General features: G+C 33.9%; 1 protein-coding gene across 1 annotated transcript in view; it reads right to left on the bottom strand.

The window, feature by feature from the left end:
- The window catches only part of LOC145691804 (serine/threonine-protein phosphatase PP1-gamma catalytic subunit B-like), a 31,144-nt gene extending 11,344 nt beyond the window's left edge, over positions 1-19,800 (bottom strand). Inside the window, exons 1-5 of the mRNA XM_081767115.1 lie at positions 19,623-19,800; positions 15,495-15,626; positions 13,537-13,767; positions 10,611-10,825; positions 7,951-8,064 (exon numbers count right to left, since the gene is read on the bottom strand). Of these exons, the coding sequence (XP_081623241.1) occupies positions 7,951-8,064; positions 10,611-10,825; positions 13,537-13,767; positions 15,495-15,626; positions 19,623-19,677 (747 nt within the window). The 5' untranslated portion in view covers positions 19,678-19,800. The remainder of the gene's footprint in view (positions 1-7,950; positions 8,065-10,610; positions 10,826-13,536; positions 13,768-15,494; positions 15,627-19,622) is intronic.
- Positions 19,801-20,231: the final 431 nt, after the last annotated feature.

Genomic DNA, 20,231 nt, shown 5'->3' with positions numbered 1-20,231 from the left:
GTAAAGTTTTTAGGAAACAATTGATGAATACGTAAGGCATATCGTTAGTGTGGGTCAAAAATATGACTGATAAAACACAAAGGTTCTTGTTTCCCAGTAATTGCTTATAAGTTTCTACTACTTTTTCTACTACTACTACTGCTACAAATATTAATGTTTAAACAAGTCATCATTTCAGATACGTTCCATATCAAGAAGAAGACTTGAAATTTAATCAAAAACTTCATAAAATATAAAATATATAGCTAAGTCTCGACTTTCCAATAATAATAATAATAATAATAATAATAATAATAATAATAATAATAATAATAATAATAATAATAATAAAGGAATAACTATTACAATACCAATTAGTGAAACAATCGAATAAAGAAAAGAAAAAATAATTACAACGACGGGATTCAAACTGGGTCTCTACCGTAAGAGTTCCATGCTTCACCACTCTGCTACAAATTCTTCACTAAAAGACAAGAAAATAAAGTAGTTGTTAAAAAATATAAAAACAGAATTTTCTATTTCTACACGTGTTGCTATAATTCAAAGAATGCGAAAATAATGTCTATCGTCTTTTCTTCTTTGGAAAATGGTGAGGAAGAATAGTAATGTAAATCGAAATCATCGTTAAAACTATGAGGTAGCCTCAACTTGAAGAACGTTTCGTGATATTTTCCTCATTGACGAAGGACCTGTATAACTTGTTTTCGAGTAAGTCTTTGTGACACTGTAACATACCTTATCTTTTCTTTGTAATATTAATAATAAATTATTGTATGTGTAATGTGTTGTATTCTCTGTGATTGTGTATGCTTTTATTCTCAGATATTCGCTTTCTCGGGGCCAAGGTGCGTTTGAGTATATCCACTTTAAAGAGCTACAAGTCTATGTGGCCATCACAGAAGAATAGATCACAACCAGAGATACACTTATTCACTCCATAGTCGTGGGTGAAAGAATCGGAACTCAAATTACCTACCCTAAAAGTATACAGTCTGTATGAAGTTTGCGCAACGGAAAAAAATAATATAAAAGAAACTCGAAATTTGAAAAAAAATATAAAATCAGGACTCGTTATATCCAGCGATGGGTTCCCAGTAAAATTTCCTCTATGTCATTTTCTTACGGTGATTCGTCATCATGACGAATAGGAAGACGAACTATTGTGCAAATAACTGATCAAGCTGTACTGTACCAACGAATTTAAAAAAACACACAGGTACTACTTCTTTGAAATATGAAATAAAACAGGTTTCCCAATCTAAGCCTTTACTTGTTTCAAGGAAGCTGCGTAGTATTATAACAAAGGTTTTACAGAAGATAAGGAGAACGTTTTCTTTACGCTCCTATTGTTAAGCTGCACAAAAGTACGTGTCAACATCTGTGGCCAAGCATTTTAAAATTCCACATACATACATGACATTCTTATATTTGCCGCCCACATCACATTAACTTTCATATTACATACAAAACCCTTTTCTTTGCTTACATGTATGTGCCTTCTTTCATTTACTTTTAGTATTTTCATTAATTGTTTAAAATTCTAATTACCATAGCTGTCCACTACAGCTTGCATTAACAGGCACCACATCTTTGCCACATACATACCAAAGAAAACTTAACATGCGAAAATAAAATGTATAGGTACACAAAAATATGAAAATTTTAACCTAATCTAACCTACAACGCATTCACACCACACACACACACACACACACACACACACACACACACACACACACAAAATAGTACTATTTCTTTTTTCTGTAAATACGTTTCGGTTGGCATTCAAGACCAATGTTTACAATCATGATGTGGTTTTTGTCACTTACTGTGTCTCTGCACCTAAATGAATAAGCACACAATGTAGAAAACCAGTTGCCTCTATCTGAATCTTAGCAAAACAATTTATCAGCTTCTCTCAGCCAAAGTACAGCTTTGAAATAATATTTCAAGATTTTTTCAGACTAATACTTCAGTAGGTTAAAACAAAATAAACTGAAATCGATTCCCAGAAAACGTCATTCCTATCCCTTATCCGATTTGTTACATTTGGGAGTCGATACAACACATGGCCAAACAAGTGAAATAATAAAATAAAAAAAACAAATGCTACCGCATATCTAATATTAGGTTTACATTGATTTTTATAAGATTGTCATTAAAAAAGAAAATTACGTCAAAAGAACGTATTCTTACGCTTTATCAGTACTTTATTCTCCCGCCCCCTCCTCTAAATAAACTTAAGCTGTCACATATTGTCTCAGTAATTGGATGGATCCTTTTGGAACGGAAGGAATTACGAACGCATAATTGCAATGGAATACGTTATTAAACACACACTGTATCTTACTCGGTAATTTTGGAGGTTAAAAAAATCCCGATGCAGGTTTACTAGCACTTCATACTTGGTTTCACTCAACACTTAATTTACACCAAACATTACTTACAGTAATCCCGTAGTGATGGGTAATCACACCACCCGAGATTCGAACTCTTCCTCAGACTTAGAACACATCCTTTTCTCACAAACAATGGACTTTAATATTCATCCTTAAGTTTACGATTTATGTTGAATTGGTTCGGCATTTCACTTACTTTACCTGTTCTTCATATATGTTCCTCTTAATCCTTTTTTTCTTTCTTTGGAACAGTTTATAATTATAAACTTATTAGTCCACACAAAATATTTGTTTATGCAAAGAAAACAGGTTTCTTGTCAACATTCGCCATATTGGCGAAATCAACACGTAAGCTGTCTCACCAAATTTTCCACTGTTCGCTTTGTTCCGTTCAGCTGAGAAGTTCTAAATCGCGAATTGTCAGTTAAATAACATTTTTAAAGATATTTTTGCACAAATCTGTTCCGCAGCAGCGTTCTTGACCACTTTTGTTTAAGAAAAATAGAGGAGCAGCATCTAGCTACTGCTCTCTTGAAAGCTAACACCATTCGAGACAACAACTTAGTGACGTAATAATACGAAGATCGGCTAATGAGCAAATTACAAGATACTTAAAAGAAAAGCGTCCAATTATTGAGAATTTCGTAAATCAGTGTTACTGACGTCAGATGAGACAAGATGAAAGATGGTGAACTTAAAATTGAGTAATTTTGACGAATTTCTATCAAAATGGCTGAAAATCGAGAATTTTTATGAATGATATTTTTTAATTAAAATTTAAATAAAATTTATAGGAAAGATTTCAGAATGTTTTGAGATAGGAAAGTCGTTCTACTGATGAAAGTGAAGAGAAATTTGTTACAATCTTTGAGAAATATAAGAAATTAAGGCAGAAAATAAATGAAATATATATACAATAAATGCAAAATTCTGAACACTTCTAAACCTATTCTGAACACTCCCTAACCTAATCCTACCTCTAACATTACTAATAGAAATAAATCCACATCGTATCTTACATTGTTATACGATGTTATACAGGATGTTGCAAGATTCCCTAACATGATAGTTCCATGTTGGGAGGTATCAACACGCATATAACAACCGTTCCTTAAACGATCATTAATATCTTGTGTAGAGTCTTACATGCAACGATTGGGTGTAAGCTGAAGTGACGCGGTAGATAAGTGTTTAGCGCATTGAATTTCTATTCGGTGTACCCGGGTTCAAATCCCGGCCAGCTTCAAACTTTTTCTAATGTTTCGATATCAATTTCAATGCATAAACAGTGTGACAAGCAAGATCTTCCTTCCAGAAAGAAAAAGATATTGGAATGAAGAGAACTGGAAAAGGTCTGTTAATGGAGACAATCATTAGAAACTTATTTCCAGCAGTTGTTCTGGATTTGATATTTCCTTCTACTTTCAAGCATTTTCTGATTCTTGCGTTGTCAGTATTTTTATTTCTCTGAACAAACAGTATATAACGAAATAATACATTACATACACATCAATATTGAGAATAATATATGGTGTTCATTGGACAACACACTCTGAACCATAGAGATTCATCTTAGAATAGAGAACTGTTTCATTAGCTACCTACTTTACAATTTTACCTGCATAAAGACCTGACTCAGGGCTACCAACTGCTGTTAGCGCCGAGAAAATTTTCGTGTAAGTTGGATTTCATATGTCCAGGCGTTTTTCAAACTGGAAATGACCTGGACCACAAGTGATGGATTTATAGCACTTAGGGGGAGATACTTTGGCTGGTGGATGATACAACATATTTTCTTATACCTGATGGTTAGGAGAGAGATTCACTCTCTCCTCTTGGTTTGAATTAAAATCCACGTAGTGTGAATGATTTTGAAGGTTCAAAACGTATACGTCATATTCCATAAAAATCTACGGTATATTGGACTATATTCTTTAATCGGAAGGAGTTAAATTCATCACTCATTATTGACTAATTTTAATCCCAAGTACTGGGGATGGTGAGAGGAGTTAATGAAAGTAAAAATAATATATTGTATCAAAACCGAATGAGCTTTATAAAAGTTATCGTGGAACTCAAAAAAAGGGGGAGGAGGAATAGTAAAGTAATTTCGGGTAGTATCGACACGCTAAGCATATTTTCATCTTCAAACAGCTTCAATTTATCTGCATTCAAATGACTGAACACATCATAATACTTTACATGTTCGACCTCATAACCATACTACTTTCATACCTCAAACCTAAATGTAATCTGTTCAATTTTCCGGAAACGCTACAAGTACACAACGTTGAGTTTCCCCAGCTTTCTTGGGGAATTTCTACACTTGCTATAGGGAGTTACGACACTTCTTTTAAATAGAAATAAAAAGGTAAAAAAAATGCAGTGATAAGGCATAGATATAAATGGCAGGTGTAAGTAACACATTCATTCATTAAAATCTTAGAAGAGCTTAAAAATGTGCCCTGGTTTATCCCACAAATTATTCTTTTTATGACACTCTTCCGAAGTCGTAGAAAATCATTCTATTGTGTCTTATGTTGGGCATATAGCTCTAGCAAATGATAATTCTTAAAGTTTCTGTGTAGTCACTAATGGATGCTGGCTTTAGAAGCTATGCATCGAATCATATCCAACCATTTTGGACTTTTTTGTTGAAACAATGTTCAATTTAGATATTATCAGCATATGAAAAAGTTAGCCGACGTAAATCGGTGACGATGAGACCAAATCCCATGGCACCAAATTTTAAGATTCATTTTACAAACTCTTTCTCTTGCTTTACTGAGAAAGTTGGTTAACCTCTGAACTTCTTATTAATGAACCTTTCTCGTAACGTGTTTCTAGACAAATCAAATCCTCGACCTGCAGTTGTTAATGGCATTTCGTTTCGAGCATCCTCAACGGCACTTCATATTTCTTAATGACGAACTGCTCTGAACAGTTTTACTTTGATAATTGCATACCATTCTGCTGCAATTATAAATGCAAAACGTGGATAAGTCCATTTGAACGCTTTAGCTTTGATACTAATATAATACTTTGTACGAATTGCAAAATTCCAGAAGTGTCGGGGCTCCCCAAACATTGACTGTCGCGAATACCCCAAATCGACCTGACCACTGTTAGTTAAATATATCCTTATATAGGAAGGCTGAAACAGCAACAACCATCCGCCATACTCTAGACTTTAGAGTGCTAACTTCTATATGGTTCATTATTTTTTCCTTTCTCTGTTATCTAGCAAGTGAACGCTTAGCTACTTGAAACCGTATTTTGCATGACGCTACCTTTAGACAGATATTTAGACAATTCATCTGACTTAAACACGTCTATCCGATACGATAACAATCATGGAAATGATGCTACTCTTATATCTTACACCACACTCAGACCCCTGTGAGTCTACTAATTTCATTTTTCTCTCCCGAAAATCAAGTGAGCTACAGGGCTGCAAGTTTAGAACTATCGGAATTCCCCAAATTTCGGGCTCACCCCAAATGACCGTACTGCTATTTTATTCTTTACTTACTTTGTCTCCACGCAGAGTGAATGCTTGGTAAGCACCGAAAAGAATGTACAACATATTATACCAAAATCAAGCAACTGTAATGGAAATTATCGAGGAACTTTAAAAAAATGGGGTAGTGTTGAGGCGGGGGCATTCCATCTCATATGAGAGGCCTAAATTCACCACTTATTCTTTACAGATTTTAATTCTACATACTTTGAATCACAGAAAAGAATCAAACAAAATGTGTGTTATATTGAATCCAAGCCGAATGAATTTTAGAAAATTTACCGTGGAAATGTATAAGAAATCGGGAGGGGGGGATACGAATGCAAATCCACTACTTTATTATTTGCTGATTTCAACTTCTTGCAGAGGAGATGATTGAAAAATCTCGAAGAAAATGCACCACATACTGTACTAAAGTCGAATATTTTAAAACGAAAATCATAACATAACAAATTTTTGAAATTGAAGTGGCTTAATTCATCATTCCATTCTTGGCAGATTTAAACCTCAAGCTGTGGACATATTCACAAAGTCAAAGAGAAAATAAACACTAAGTTTTGTCGTAATCGAATAATTTTTAATTTTTTATGTTGTTTATATGATAAAATTAGCTTCCATGTACATGTGCAAACTTGCAACATGAGGTGGATTTTACCCCCTTTTGCCCACTTTATACTTAATAGATTGCAACTCCAAACAATAGTGTAGTTTCTGCATGTTAAAGAAAGGCACATCGTTAAAATCCGTTGTTTCATCAGAGATTTGATGGAACAGACGGACAGACACGCAAATGTCAATCGAGTAAAATGGTAGAAACTTCCATAACGCTCGCCTCACTTAAAGTATATAGAAAAATGGTAGGTCAGATGGTAGGGCAGTCTAAAGCCACAAGACAAATGGAGTTAGAATTTCGCTCAGGGCATGAGTGCTAAGAATTTTCCTCTCATCATTCATTTCATTATCTTTTTGCGTTTCTCATTCTTCCCTGCACCCTAGAGAGGAAAAATCATGGGACGGTGTATAGAAAAAAATATTTGGCTCAATTACTTGGTGTAATTTTAATCCATCCGCTACCGGTACCCAAGTTATTAGCAAGTCTGTTCCGATTTTAATAATCATCATCGAGCACTGCTTTTCATTGGTGACCAGATGAAAGAGTGGTATGTCGCTAAGTTTATTACTAGCGGATGTAGGTAAAACGATTAACGTTATCACTCCGTGCTGCAGATTCAATTTTTGTGGTTGATTATGTGCACATTTTTCTAAGCTAATATTGGGAAAAAAGTTTCCTTTCTTGTCTCGATTCTCGAAAACTTATTTACCATCTTGTCTCGAATCTCAAAAATATTTCTGGTCTCGTCTCAATTCTCTAAAACCTTTGCTCTATCGTATCGAAATTTATTTCGTCCCATTTTGTACATTTATTCACAGTATACAATTCCTGTCTGATCTTTTCTTAATTCCATCTAGTAATATCAGAATTTTTTTTGAGTCGCGGTTAAGTTCACGAACAGTGTGATATAGCAATATTTAAGCCATATTTCTTATTGAAGTAAGTTGTGTAAATACTTGCATATTTTTAAACGTTTATGAATGCACTTCACTATGTTCATACAATCACTTTTTCAATTTATAAGTTTATTTTAAGTATAAATCTTCTATCATTAAAACAAGCATTGAAATCTAAGATTTCAATGAACTAGTGTAGTCCAAAACGAGACGAGAATTTTCATGTTTCTTGTCTCGTTTCAAACTTTTAAAAAAAAAGAGTTATTATCCCGACTTTCATTTCATTTTCGAGACATGATAATAAAATTCTTGTCACGTGGGCAACACTACGCTTGTCTTCGAATATGAGCATGTGTTATTTTACTCTACTATCCATTTGGCCAACATCTACCGTCTGTCTTCTTACATTAAATTCACAGTATTAGGTTTCTACCGCAGATGTATTTATGTAAGTTTCCAGCAATCTAAAGTCCTAAGCACACAACATATATAGTGCTTTAAAAAAATAAATGTAATAATTACCTGGTGTGCTCTACATATGAGATCAAAATCATGCTTATTTAGAAATTTCCGGACAATGTTTGCTCCGAAAGTGAAAGACACTCCACGTTCATTCGGACCCCAACTTTTAATATCCTGTAAAACATGTAGAAGATTAGTTAAAGGAAAATTCAATACACACATATATACTATATATATATCCTATTTTGTAGGATTGTAGGAAATATAATCTATATTTGTGTGCAATTTAGATTATTTTGATTAAGAATATACTTAATATTTGTTTCTGTTACCAGTTCTTTGTCTTAAAAGCATTAAATTAAATGTATTGTGCGAATCACCGGATACGTTGAGAAGGAAATGAACAGTAGCGCAGAATGTGTAGAATGAACAGCAGTGGTCGAAGCGAGACGGTATGCGGTGGTGTCATACCGCCTCTGGTTTTCCACTGATGAAGACATACCGCCTCTGGTTTTTCAGTGTCCAAGACATACCGTAACTGGAGAGTAAATGCCAAGTACCTTTAATAAATCCATTTTACACTCAGTTATTGGCGAATAGCTTTGCACATAAAAAGATTTTATTTCTTATGTAGGAGTAACTTCTAAGTTGACAACACCGACATTTTTATCTTTCTCCTACCTTTTGTTTCTAAAATGAGGTATCCTCAAAAAAGTTCACCTGGTGTATATTTTGATGTGCCATATTGAATTGTTTCTTTCTTATGTATATTCTTGTCTTAATGTATATAGCTAAATGTCGCGTTTTGAGCATGGGCAGATCCTCCGGGCTTTTGGAATACTCCTCAGTTGAGTGAGGGTTCAAATAGTTTTCTCGCAGGAAATTTATAATATAAAAACTGGGATTTTGAGCATTTTCGTGTATATGCTCCTCTATAACACAACATCAGGGGATTTTTTTTTTTTCAGAAATTTGTTGGTGGGGGCTCAAAGTCTTGCAATGTCCCTTCTCCCTTGTAATTACAGAGAAGCTCTCTAATAGTTTTGAGTCATAGTGTGAATAGAAATGCAATCTTTTAGGCTACATACCCTCACTGTATTTCAACATGTAGATAGCTGGTATGTCGAGTCAAAATCATAATAAAACATACCGCCTCGGTTTTTCTTCCACTTCGAACACTGATGAACAGTAATGAAGACAACAGTAAAGATTATACATAAGATTCGATTACGCAAAGATGTTGTCACTCAAGTAAATTAGTAACATCACTATGTCATAACTAAACGTAATGAGAATATAGAAACAAACAGAAAACGAGAACGTCTGATTAGTACCAGAAGTTTTCTTTAGCGAAGCAGGGATTGGAAGTTAGAAGATATGAAGAGATTAGTGAGTCAGTGAACAAAAGTAACTATACTGAAATGTTAAATTGATTGCAAAATAAAATTAAAAACTTCCAAACTATTTATTGAAAGCAACTTTGTTTATTAGAACTTCCAATAGAACTCAGAATGATCTTAGTAGCTCTGTAGCAGAAGAAATGTTTAATGAAATACAGCATGAAATGTTTAGTTTTACTTTGGTTGTAAGATTATTTGTCAAAAAACAGGCGTAGAAACTTTGAACACTGTTACAGTACATGACAAAGAAGGATAATGTGGAAAAAATTATTCCCACAATTAATAGATGTTACTGGAAATCTATCAACCGCAGCATTAAAATATCTATGGAAAAAAATGAAATGAAATGTCCCATAATTGTATCATTTAGGTTAAGAAAAGGGATGATCACGAACGAATTTGGAATGATAATATGGTAGAAAACGGAAGAACCTCCAGAAAACTCACGGATATTATTATGTCCATGCTTCTAACGCATGCTAATCACAGGCGTAACTACATTTTATGGTCCCTCCCACAAGAGAATACCTAAACCTCTATCAAAATTTCCCTTGGTAGAATGATAGATAACATAATTATAACCAAACTTTGCTATATATGTAATGTGTGCAATCACTATCACGTAACAGAAAAATAATGGTAAGGAAATAATTCAGACCATATCATATTTAATCACCGAAATTTAAATATTATAAAAGCAAAACTATTCAGAGGCTAGTATGAAGGCTCCCTTTCAAAAGTTCGGGTCCTTTGAACTGTGGGGGTTTTGTGCAATTGTAGCTACGCTACAGATGTTAATATTTCCTTAGTGCTTGTCAATACCGAAGAGTGTATTACCATTCATAATCGGTTTCCTTATCTGGAACAGTACCGCACACCACTGACATAAATGTATGTATACAGTAGTTAGCAGTTGGATAGAGCTGGATTTTTATCAAATCAGTTTATTTCCACTGATTATCAGTTTATATCCTAAGGGAGTTTTTGATCTTTCATATATTTTCATGTGGCTGTTCGTACTGCGTTCCCTTAGTATTTCAGTAAGTTTAATTATGACTATCTAATTATCGCTTGTGCCTAGTGTTGTTGAATTTAGCAATATAATGTGTGAGTCTGCATTATGTGTTTCTCTTAATGATGATAAAGCAAGGAAACAGTCATTCTAATAAAACATAAGTAAACCAACACTACATGAAAATTACTAAATATTGCGATATATATATAAAAATGAATTTCATGTTAGTTATAAATATTTACTTAGAGAACTACAAATATCCTTGAAACGTTGTTTTGTTAGAAATGAATAAATTATGTTTTTACCTTCTCTGGATCGGACCACATTAGATCACAAATCAAGCCTTCATCAGGAATATCTGTCGGGCGACTAATTCTTCGGATCTGGTTAATGTTGTGTAAGGAGGGACTAAGGCCTCCGTGGCAACAGAATATTTTATCATCGATAACTGCGGCCAATGGTAGACAGTTAAAACAATCCATAAATGTTTTCCACAACTTAACATTGTATCTTCTTTTGCCTGAAACGCAATTACATGGGCATCAGTCGTACGTAAATTATTTTTTTAAATAAAAATATCACTATAATAAATTTAAAAGTCATTTAAGGCTTGTTATCATCATATGATTATACCATACTTTGAATAAATTACTAACTACTACATCGAAAATATGGAAACTCAGTGATAGAGTGCTCACGTTTAGTGTGAGCCTTGATTTGATCTTGGGCATGAATGTAAGCGATAAATAATATCGTGTCAATGTGTTCTATCATAGATTTTCCATTTTCTCTCATACTCTCATGCATGCAGTATCATACATTTTCATTAATTACCCGTCTTCTTTAGTCTAAAGAATATAACTGGATATATTAACAATATCTCTTTTTACTACAGCCCAAAACTTGTATGATAAAGACTGTTTATCAAACTTCAAAGCATATTAATCGAATCTCACAGTCAAATTATCTCTGGCAGTGGATAGAACGGATCACAAGCTTCATTGTCCGAAAGCAGTTGAACCCGTGACCCGAAGTAATCCCAATAGACTCGGGACCCAAAGAGACCCAATGTGACCCGAGGATACCGAAACATTATCATTCATATGGAAAGCATGAATGAGACTACTAAAGTAATTCAAAGAAGCATGAATATTTGTTCTTCCTCTTTTCTCACTAAATTTATGATAGAACACGGAGGCAGACACCATTTGTCAGCATGCTACGCTCTGAGATTTCACAGAATCCCGCAACGCACGCAGCAGTGAGGCATAGTATAATCTGGTATACTTGTGGTACCGTTTGCGTGGAAAGCAAGTAGTTATACCCCATGCTGATTCCAAATAAACGTGATCATCACTTTGGTCGCTCAGAGCTGAACACGGACTTTCTTTGGTGGTGGTACTGTACGTCGACACGCAATCATTGATTTAGATTGCTATTTATTTATGCAAGGGAATGACTCAAAGAAAGGTTCGGGCCTCCAACTCCGGGATAACATCGGTCTTTTAGGTGGATCTGGAATTTGGGAAGAAACTGACTCTGACCTTCTATAAGGTACTATCCCGGCCTTTGCCTGGTGGGAGTGAATAAAAACCAGGGAAAACCTAGTCAAACTAATGACAACGTGTCGATGTAACACCACCAAAGGAAGTCGTGTTCAACTCTGAGCGACCAAAGTGATGATCACGTTTATTTGGAATCAGCATGGGGTATAACTACTTGCTTTCCAGGCAAAGGGTACCACAATTAAAAGGATATATTGTGCCTCACTGCTGCCTGCATTGCGGGATTTTGTGAAATCCCAAGCGTGACATGCTGACAAAATGTGTTTGCATTATGGAAAATAACGCGCCCGTTCATTGCTCGAATGTTGGCCAGATGCACTACCCTCGATATGAAATCCGTCATAGTTCACGTTTGCTTTTGACGCAGTCATTTCCTAAGGGCAAGTACTTCAGAGATGTCGCCACGCTGCTTTCTGAGGTGCAGTAATGGATTTTGGACCACTACATCTTACTTCACGTTCGGACCTATAATACAGCAACGGTGCAGAGTTACGATCTGTACATTACACTCACGACCTACCTAGGTATGCAGGGTTACACAAGTAAAATTTCATCGTTCTATGGTACGGAAAATGGGTAAGGGAAAACTCTCGCGCACCTATCGTTAACCAGCAAATTTCAAAGAAATCACACGTGTGAAAGTTACTCAGAAACTATTGACTTGCGACCCCCGGTTCATACAGAGTGGAAATGTTCCAAAGTACTTGTAATCCCCTTGCAAGGAAAGCATCGAATTACCAGTCACTATATATATATATATATATATATATATATATATATATATATATATATATATATATATATATATCAAGATACTACAATGAAAAGTAACTGCAAGATCCATCAAAGTGTTATCAAGTGAGAATCACAAAAAAAGAAAGTATACTTTTCTTACGAATGATATGATAGTTTAATCGAGCTATCCGCTGTAAAACTAACTATATAGAATATGAGAGGTCTACTGAGACCTAATAGTGTTATTAACCCAATAAACATAAAATTACATTTGAAATATACTTTAATTACGAAATATCGCAAAGAAAATCGTATTTGAGCCTAAGTAATACCGTCTTAAGACCATTATAGAGCCCTGAGCAAACTGTGTGCTGGGGCTTCTACAACTAAATTTTACACATAACTTATGTAATTCTGCTCGTGGGGCCCTTGGACAAGGATCAAGCCCATGTGTTAAAATGGTCCTATAACTGTAGTGCAATGTTTTGTGCAATATCTAATCAAACCAACTCGTAAAACGTCCAGTGATTATTGTATTTCAAGAATAAGTCTCCGAAGGAAGGTAAAAATATTAGAGTTCAAACCATACTTCTCTGCTTTACTTCATGGTCCGAATAAGGCTAATTCTGACAGACATTTTAAATATATTTTTGTCAAGCGACTTTTGGTCCATCTTGTATTTTGTGTGTCACCGTGTTTGGTTAAAAACCTTTTTTTGATTAACTACTTTAGCAAAAATATTAATAAAAATATTTATGATTGTAGTTTTGATACACAGAATAACAACATATCACTCACTTGCACAAATGTTGGAAACCTACCACGAACGAATGGAGGACGAATCCAATGTATCTGATGCAGTGGGGAAAGGAAAAAGTAATTTCCGAATATTTATACAGTACTTATACTCTTATAGACCCTCTATACTTACATTCTTCGTGAAACCCATATATTCGAGTGATATTAGCGCATTCGTGATTTCCTCGTAAAAGGAAGAAATTTTCTGGATACTTGATCTTGTATGCGAAAAGGAGGCATATGGTTTCAATGGACTGTCTACCTCTATCCACATAATCTCCTAAGAATAGATAATTGGTTTCTGGTGGATAGCCTCCTTTGTCAAAATGACGAAGTAGATCGTCGTATTGGCCATGAATATCTCCTGTAAGTAGAGAAATACTACACTGTGTATTGATTAAAGAATGTTGTTAAACATTTTTTTAAAAGTTCCCGGAATCAATCGTCAAATTTTGCATACCTGTTCAGGACCTCAACAGAAGAATAAAGTTTATCTCCGACTTCGGCCGAAAACGCCTATAATAATTAGTGGATAGTTATCTTAAATTAGTTCCATCTCCGTAATTAGGCGATTCCGACCAAAGTTACAGATAAGCATTTTACTAATATTGAGATCCTGAACACGTATGCAAAATTTGTCATTTGTTTTATTCAGTATTATCATCCTACGACCAATTCCACTAATTGCCTTAAATTTGTCCAACCTCCTTAATTAGGCGTTCCCGATCAAAGTCACAGATATTTTTCTTGTATTGAGATCCTGAACATGTTTGTGAAGTTTGTTGCTCTATTTTCGGAACACCCGATATATATATATGTGTGTGTGTACTATTAATGGGGCAGACCATTTATCTTGATACGTCCTAACATGTTCTAAACTAACTGACAAAAAATGCTTATAATTTGTACGATGCGAACATGAGAAGAGAGACATTGCTTGACATACTCTATGACATTACCAGGTTAACCTAACATAGTAGAGACCAACCCAATATAAAAATTATAGTTTGTCAAACAGTATTACGTCAACTGCTAACCGAAAATTTAATATACCACATTTATCATTCATCATCAGTGTTGTAAACTAAGTATACTACACTATCAACATCATCCAAATTTCGATGCTCTCTATAGAAGTAATAGCACACTGATACGACGCGCCAATGTACATCCAAAGTACTGTACTTCAGTACTTAATACTATGATCGTGATATAACTGAATTCGAGTGAATAGAAACAAAGTTACAAGGAATTGAAAATTTTACTTTTTTAAAAAAAAAGAAAGAAAGCCTTTATTTCGAAAAACTGCTTAGATAACTGCTCATTCAATTGATTAGATGGTTTTCAATAGATGTGAAGATCATAATGACGTTTACTGTAACTTGTTATCTCAAACCTTCTGTAGATATGCTAAATGCTACAAAGTTTGCAACACTGCTTAAAATTATGTAATTCCGAGCACTTGCTGTAATTACAGATCCCATAAAGTATTTTTATAATACCAAAAAGCAAAGTAAATCTAAAATATTTTTTTAAAAGTTCCCACAAGTACGTCATTTAAACAATATATCAATTTTAACCATTTTTCTCGTATCTTTGGAATGGTTTGAGATATCATTTTACTGTAAATTGCATTATGATCTTTAATACATCCGGCAGTATGGTAATAATAACTAAACTATCCATAGAAACTCGCTCAAAAGAATTCAAAATTTTCAAGAAAATAATAATTAAACAATCCATTTAGGAACTTACTCAAAGTGTTAAAAAATTCAAGATTGCAATAATTAAACTACCCACAAATAACCACACACTGCATTGATTTCTAGTACACTTCACTAGAGAATTGGAACTTCTACCTCCCTCTCCTCCCCTCAACCATATTCTTAATAATACACACTAAGATTGCCATAACAAGTTATTACAAGATTGAAATGGGTCCAGAATTTATCTTTATATCGCGCTGAACTTACGAAACACTTAAGAAAAGCAAGATCGAAACGAAGAAACACACTCCTCATTCGATAGTAAGTTCGTATTAAATGTTTGTGTGAATCTCCATAAGTAATGTGTCATAATTTTTTCTCTTACCTATTACGTTTAATGGTGCTGATAAGTCCAATAATATTGGCTGTGATAAGAAAATTTTCCTTGCAATAAGGCACAAATTTCTGATGTCATCTTCTTTCAGTTCAATGTTCTTTCCAGGCCTCAGACCACGAACTGAAATAATAAATATATTTTCTTATAAATGATACCTCTAGCTTTAATGTCAAGGTCCAAGATTCTGTAACATGTTCAAATCAATATAAATTTCATAAACAATAATTTAATATATAATTAATATCATAATAATTTATTCTACTTTAACTATAACTTTAAAACTTCATCCACCTTGACTATGGAACCATTACTTAAATAATTAATACTTTTCTGACCAGAGTATATACTTATTTAATTAAATTAAAATAAGTCGTAATAGTTTCAATAACTTTATCTTCATCAGACGTTAACTGGGAGAAATATCTTTATAACCTTAACGTCTGATGAAGATAAAGTTATTGAAACTATTATGACTTATTTTAATTTTAATAAATAAGTATATACTCTGGTCAGAAAAGTATTATTATTTACAAATTTATATGTTTAAGATCAATGGACGCACATCCATTATCTCCAGGGAATCACAGACTCAACAGAAAGGATCATAAAGTGATACTAGATCAATATTGAAACCCTCTCCGCTGTTCTACTAGTTAGAGAGCACGCCACTGGTTGAAAATGATTCTGGGTTCGATTCCTGGTGGGAAATTATTTGAACGCATTATAGTAGTTCCGTTTCCACCTTAAAATGTAGGTCCAAATCTTATATAGTTTTGGTGTTGAAAAGGGAAACTACACTTCAACAAACAAACAAACAAACAAACAATGAACTTCGTTAATAAATATGTGAAATGATTATGCTATGTATTTATCTTATTTGTTGTGGAGTGACTTATCCACACAGCCAATTAGCATACGAAACACCATTAGATAGTACGAGGTAATGTACATGTTCACATTCTGAAAGTAATTTGTAAACTTATGTACCCTCAACTTTCCATTATATCTCCTCACCCAATTAAGTACATAATACTGGATAAACCACTGTTTGTTGTGTAATATCGGTCATAACATTATAAGCGTCCTTGAGTATTAATATGATAGAGTAGTATGTGTATGGGAAATGTATTTTGGAAAAATGTATATTTAAAATTATGAACTGACTTATTGAAACATAACAGATTTAAGATCTATGAAAAACAGGTCGGATGGTAGGTTTAGAAGTTTAACATCTCTTTCAAGCACCTAGGCTGTGTGAGACGAGGTCCTACAGGATACAGCTTAACTTGAGATACAAACCATCCTACCAGGAATTTATAACCACAAGGAAACTAGTGATTCTAAAACAGGTTGGAATGAATCATATGGAATTGCCTGGCTCTTCATGGTTATTTTAGTCCTGAAGTATGTTCAAGATGTATTCATTGAACTAAAACTGAACTCTGGCATTCAACAATCCCAGGAAGATTATGCTTGGACAGACAACTTTATAGGAGGGTGATGTGTGGTCGGCACATCGGCTCCATCGTTATTGTTAGAACTTCCTATGACGTAGTTCGTTGTCTGTTAATTCAAGTAGCTTTCAAAATTGCCTGACGAAACTTGATCAACACTGAAGATTCCGTTTTTTAATCATGAATTGAACCAGGAACTACGTGCGCGCGCACTGAAGATACATGGATGTGTCAACCAGGATTTTATTGAACTATACGGCTGCTGACGAAAAACCAAACCCAGTAAACTTGTGTTTATTCAATACAAATCTTGGCATGGCATATTTTTCCAATCCCCACTCAGTGTGGTATCAGTATCAATTATATTAACTTCTCATTTCTCTAAAGTAGTTTTTGCTCGCGAGTCCCTAAAAATGAAATATTTCGAAGTTTGTTTCTTTTCATTGGGAGGGAGCACGTTGGGTCAGTAGTAGAGCACTTACCTGCGGTGTTTGGGGTCCCTGTTTCGATCCCAGGCCAAGTAAGTTTGTGGTGGACAATATCGTATCCGTGGGTTTTCTCAAGGTACTCCTGTTTCCCACCAGTTTCCCATTCCATCAATTTTTGCACCATTATTCATTTGTCTTAATCATCATCTCCTTTAACCTAGAGGATATAAACGTGGGATGTTAAATTGAAATACTTAATTGTTTTTTGATCAGGAGGCATAATGTCTTTTCATACATATCCACTGAGTGAGTCGTGAAACATTTTTCTAAATTGGAGCGTTCATACGGGTCCACCGCAGTTGCTGCCATTTAAACAGTGGTTGCCACTATTTTCTCCCACGTAACTTTTGTCTGCCACTCAAGAAGAAGGAGTGTTTTTAACGGGAGTGTTTGTATGGAGACATTGCAGTGGCTGCCTCCGCACATGGTTGCCAATGTACGAGTATCTTTTGTAAATAGTACAAACTTCATTGCATTACCGATCAGAGATGATAAATGCACAATTGTTTAAAATTGCTTACAATTTACCCTACTTTATGCCATGTAGTGAGTTCTCGACTTAAAGTTTACAATTCATAACCACACAGAAGCTACTTTATGTATAGAGAAAAATTTTAGAATAATAGGTAAGTACCTAGATTATTATTATTATTATTATTATTATTATTATTATTATTATTATTATTATTATTATTATTATTATTATTATTATTATTATTATTATTATTATTAAGCTTCTAAACATTCTAATCCGAAGTAGGGAGACCATGATTTTATTATCATCACAAGTTTTGTTCAAATCGCTTAATCTAAATCCACGAAATTTGATACATGGAATGTATTTAGTATGATAATATGATTATGGTATTGATTTGTGCCAATTTAATATGGATGATGCCGAGGAAGAGAAAGAAATTTTACTCTTTTCAGCTCAGAGGTTGCACCACAGTGGCGTAGCCAGGAAAACGGCACGTAGTTGTGATGACTAGAAATAAGAGTCTGGCGTCTCGTTTTATGATGTGAGTATTCCTAATTTGTACGTGTTAAATAAATCTTTGAAATAACTGAAGTGCAGCGCAGAGTGGCGCATTACAAGATTATTAAGATAAAACAGGTTTAAGCTGAGATAATAATAATAATAATAATAATAATAATAATAATAATAATAATAATAATAATAATAATAATAATAATAAGAAGAAGAAGAAGAAGAAGAAGAAGAAGAAGAAGAAGAAGAAGAAGAATATAGAATTTACAACTTAGAACTAAGGAAGGACTATCCCTTCCAAGAAAGAACAACTTTCAATGTAGAACATAGGTTCCGAACGACACTCTTTCCGTCATTCTAGACCAGAAATTGCTACCTTTTAATTCAAATAGCTTTCTAGTTTCTTTACGGTGTTGCTTAACTATAATTTTGCAATGTGTTACAAACAGCCTATTTCTTTCAGGATTAGCATTTGAGTTTAACATCCTTTTCAGCAGTAAGGACATATGAGACACGGGTTTCTGCAGCTTAACATGGGATCCGAACCACATGAACTCCTGCTAGGAATCTATTTCTTTTTATTTCAAAACAATAATAAGTTACTCATAACCTACATATGGATTCATGATTACAACTTTACATTCTACTTTTTTTTAAAAAAAAATTTGGATACGAAGAAGCTTACATTTAAAGTGTCTAACCTAAAAGACAATTACTAAAGCACTAGCTTCATTATGTGTTTGCGAAAGAACATTGTATCGTGTTTAGTAGTATCTATAAAAAAAATATAAGGAATGAATACCATCATACTTTTGTTGGTAACGATTGTAAAAATGCATCACTATGTGCAACATTTGCTTCGGCTTATTTATTTATTTATTTTATTTATTTATTTATTTTGCACCTATTACAGGGCATAAGCCCCAATTACAAATTGCAAAATAAATAAATAAATAAATTGTATCATCAATTTTTGAAAACAGGAAGAATCGGATGATGAAAAATTGTGTCAATTTAATTTCGCTGGTGCAATATTTTTAATAGGCCCGTACAAATGCGATTAAAATAGTTGGTACCCTATGTTTTTCACATCGTTGAAAGTATCATGAATAAGAATTGAAAGAGGAATTATGTTTAAAGATTTGTCTTGATTCGTGCGCCATTAAGGCTTTTTATAGGTTAATACCTGACAAAAGTTGATTTATAATTCCATCCAGATTTAGTTTTTCTTGGTCAGCCATTGTGCAGCACAAAAAGTTCTTGCAATATACAATATATAACACAGTGTGAAAATACACAAACTTCACACATTCACTCTAATCACTGGCACAAACCACATAAAAACATGCTTACTCTCACATCAGTCACCAAGATTAGCCATGTTATCGTACCTCTCTCATATACAAGATAAAAAATAATCTCTTATCAGGATATTTCCTTTCACATGTCATCAAAAATTTAGCTGTATGAGTAAGTGCTCATATAGTAAACTTAAGTAAACAGATAAACGTAGCATTCACCCATTGAGAGAAAAAATCAATAAGTTAATACATAGGCTTACAAGTTGTTACATTTTGTGGTTGGTATTTCTCACTGGTTTCCTATTATTATTATTATTATTATTATTATTATTATTATTATTATTATTATTATTATTATTGCTTATGTCTACATATTTCAATCCCTTCCTTCAAGTTGAGTTGATTTTGAGTTTAACTCCCTTTCAGTAGCGAGGCTATATGAAACGAGACTTACTCATTAACGTGGAATCCGAACCACATGAGCTCCCGCTGGG

The sequence above is a fragment of the Thermobia domestica genome, chromosome 8, assembly GCF_964235325.1.
Source record: "Thermobia domestica chromosome 8, izTheDome1.hap1.1, whole genome shotgun sequence".
NCBI classification, from domain to species: Eukaryota; Metazoa; Arthropoda; class Insecta; order Zygentoma; family Lepismatidae; genus Thermobia; species Thermobia domestica.
This window is presented reverse-complemented; position numbering and strand designations above follow the sequence as displayed.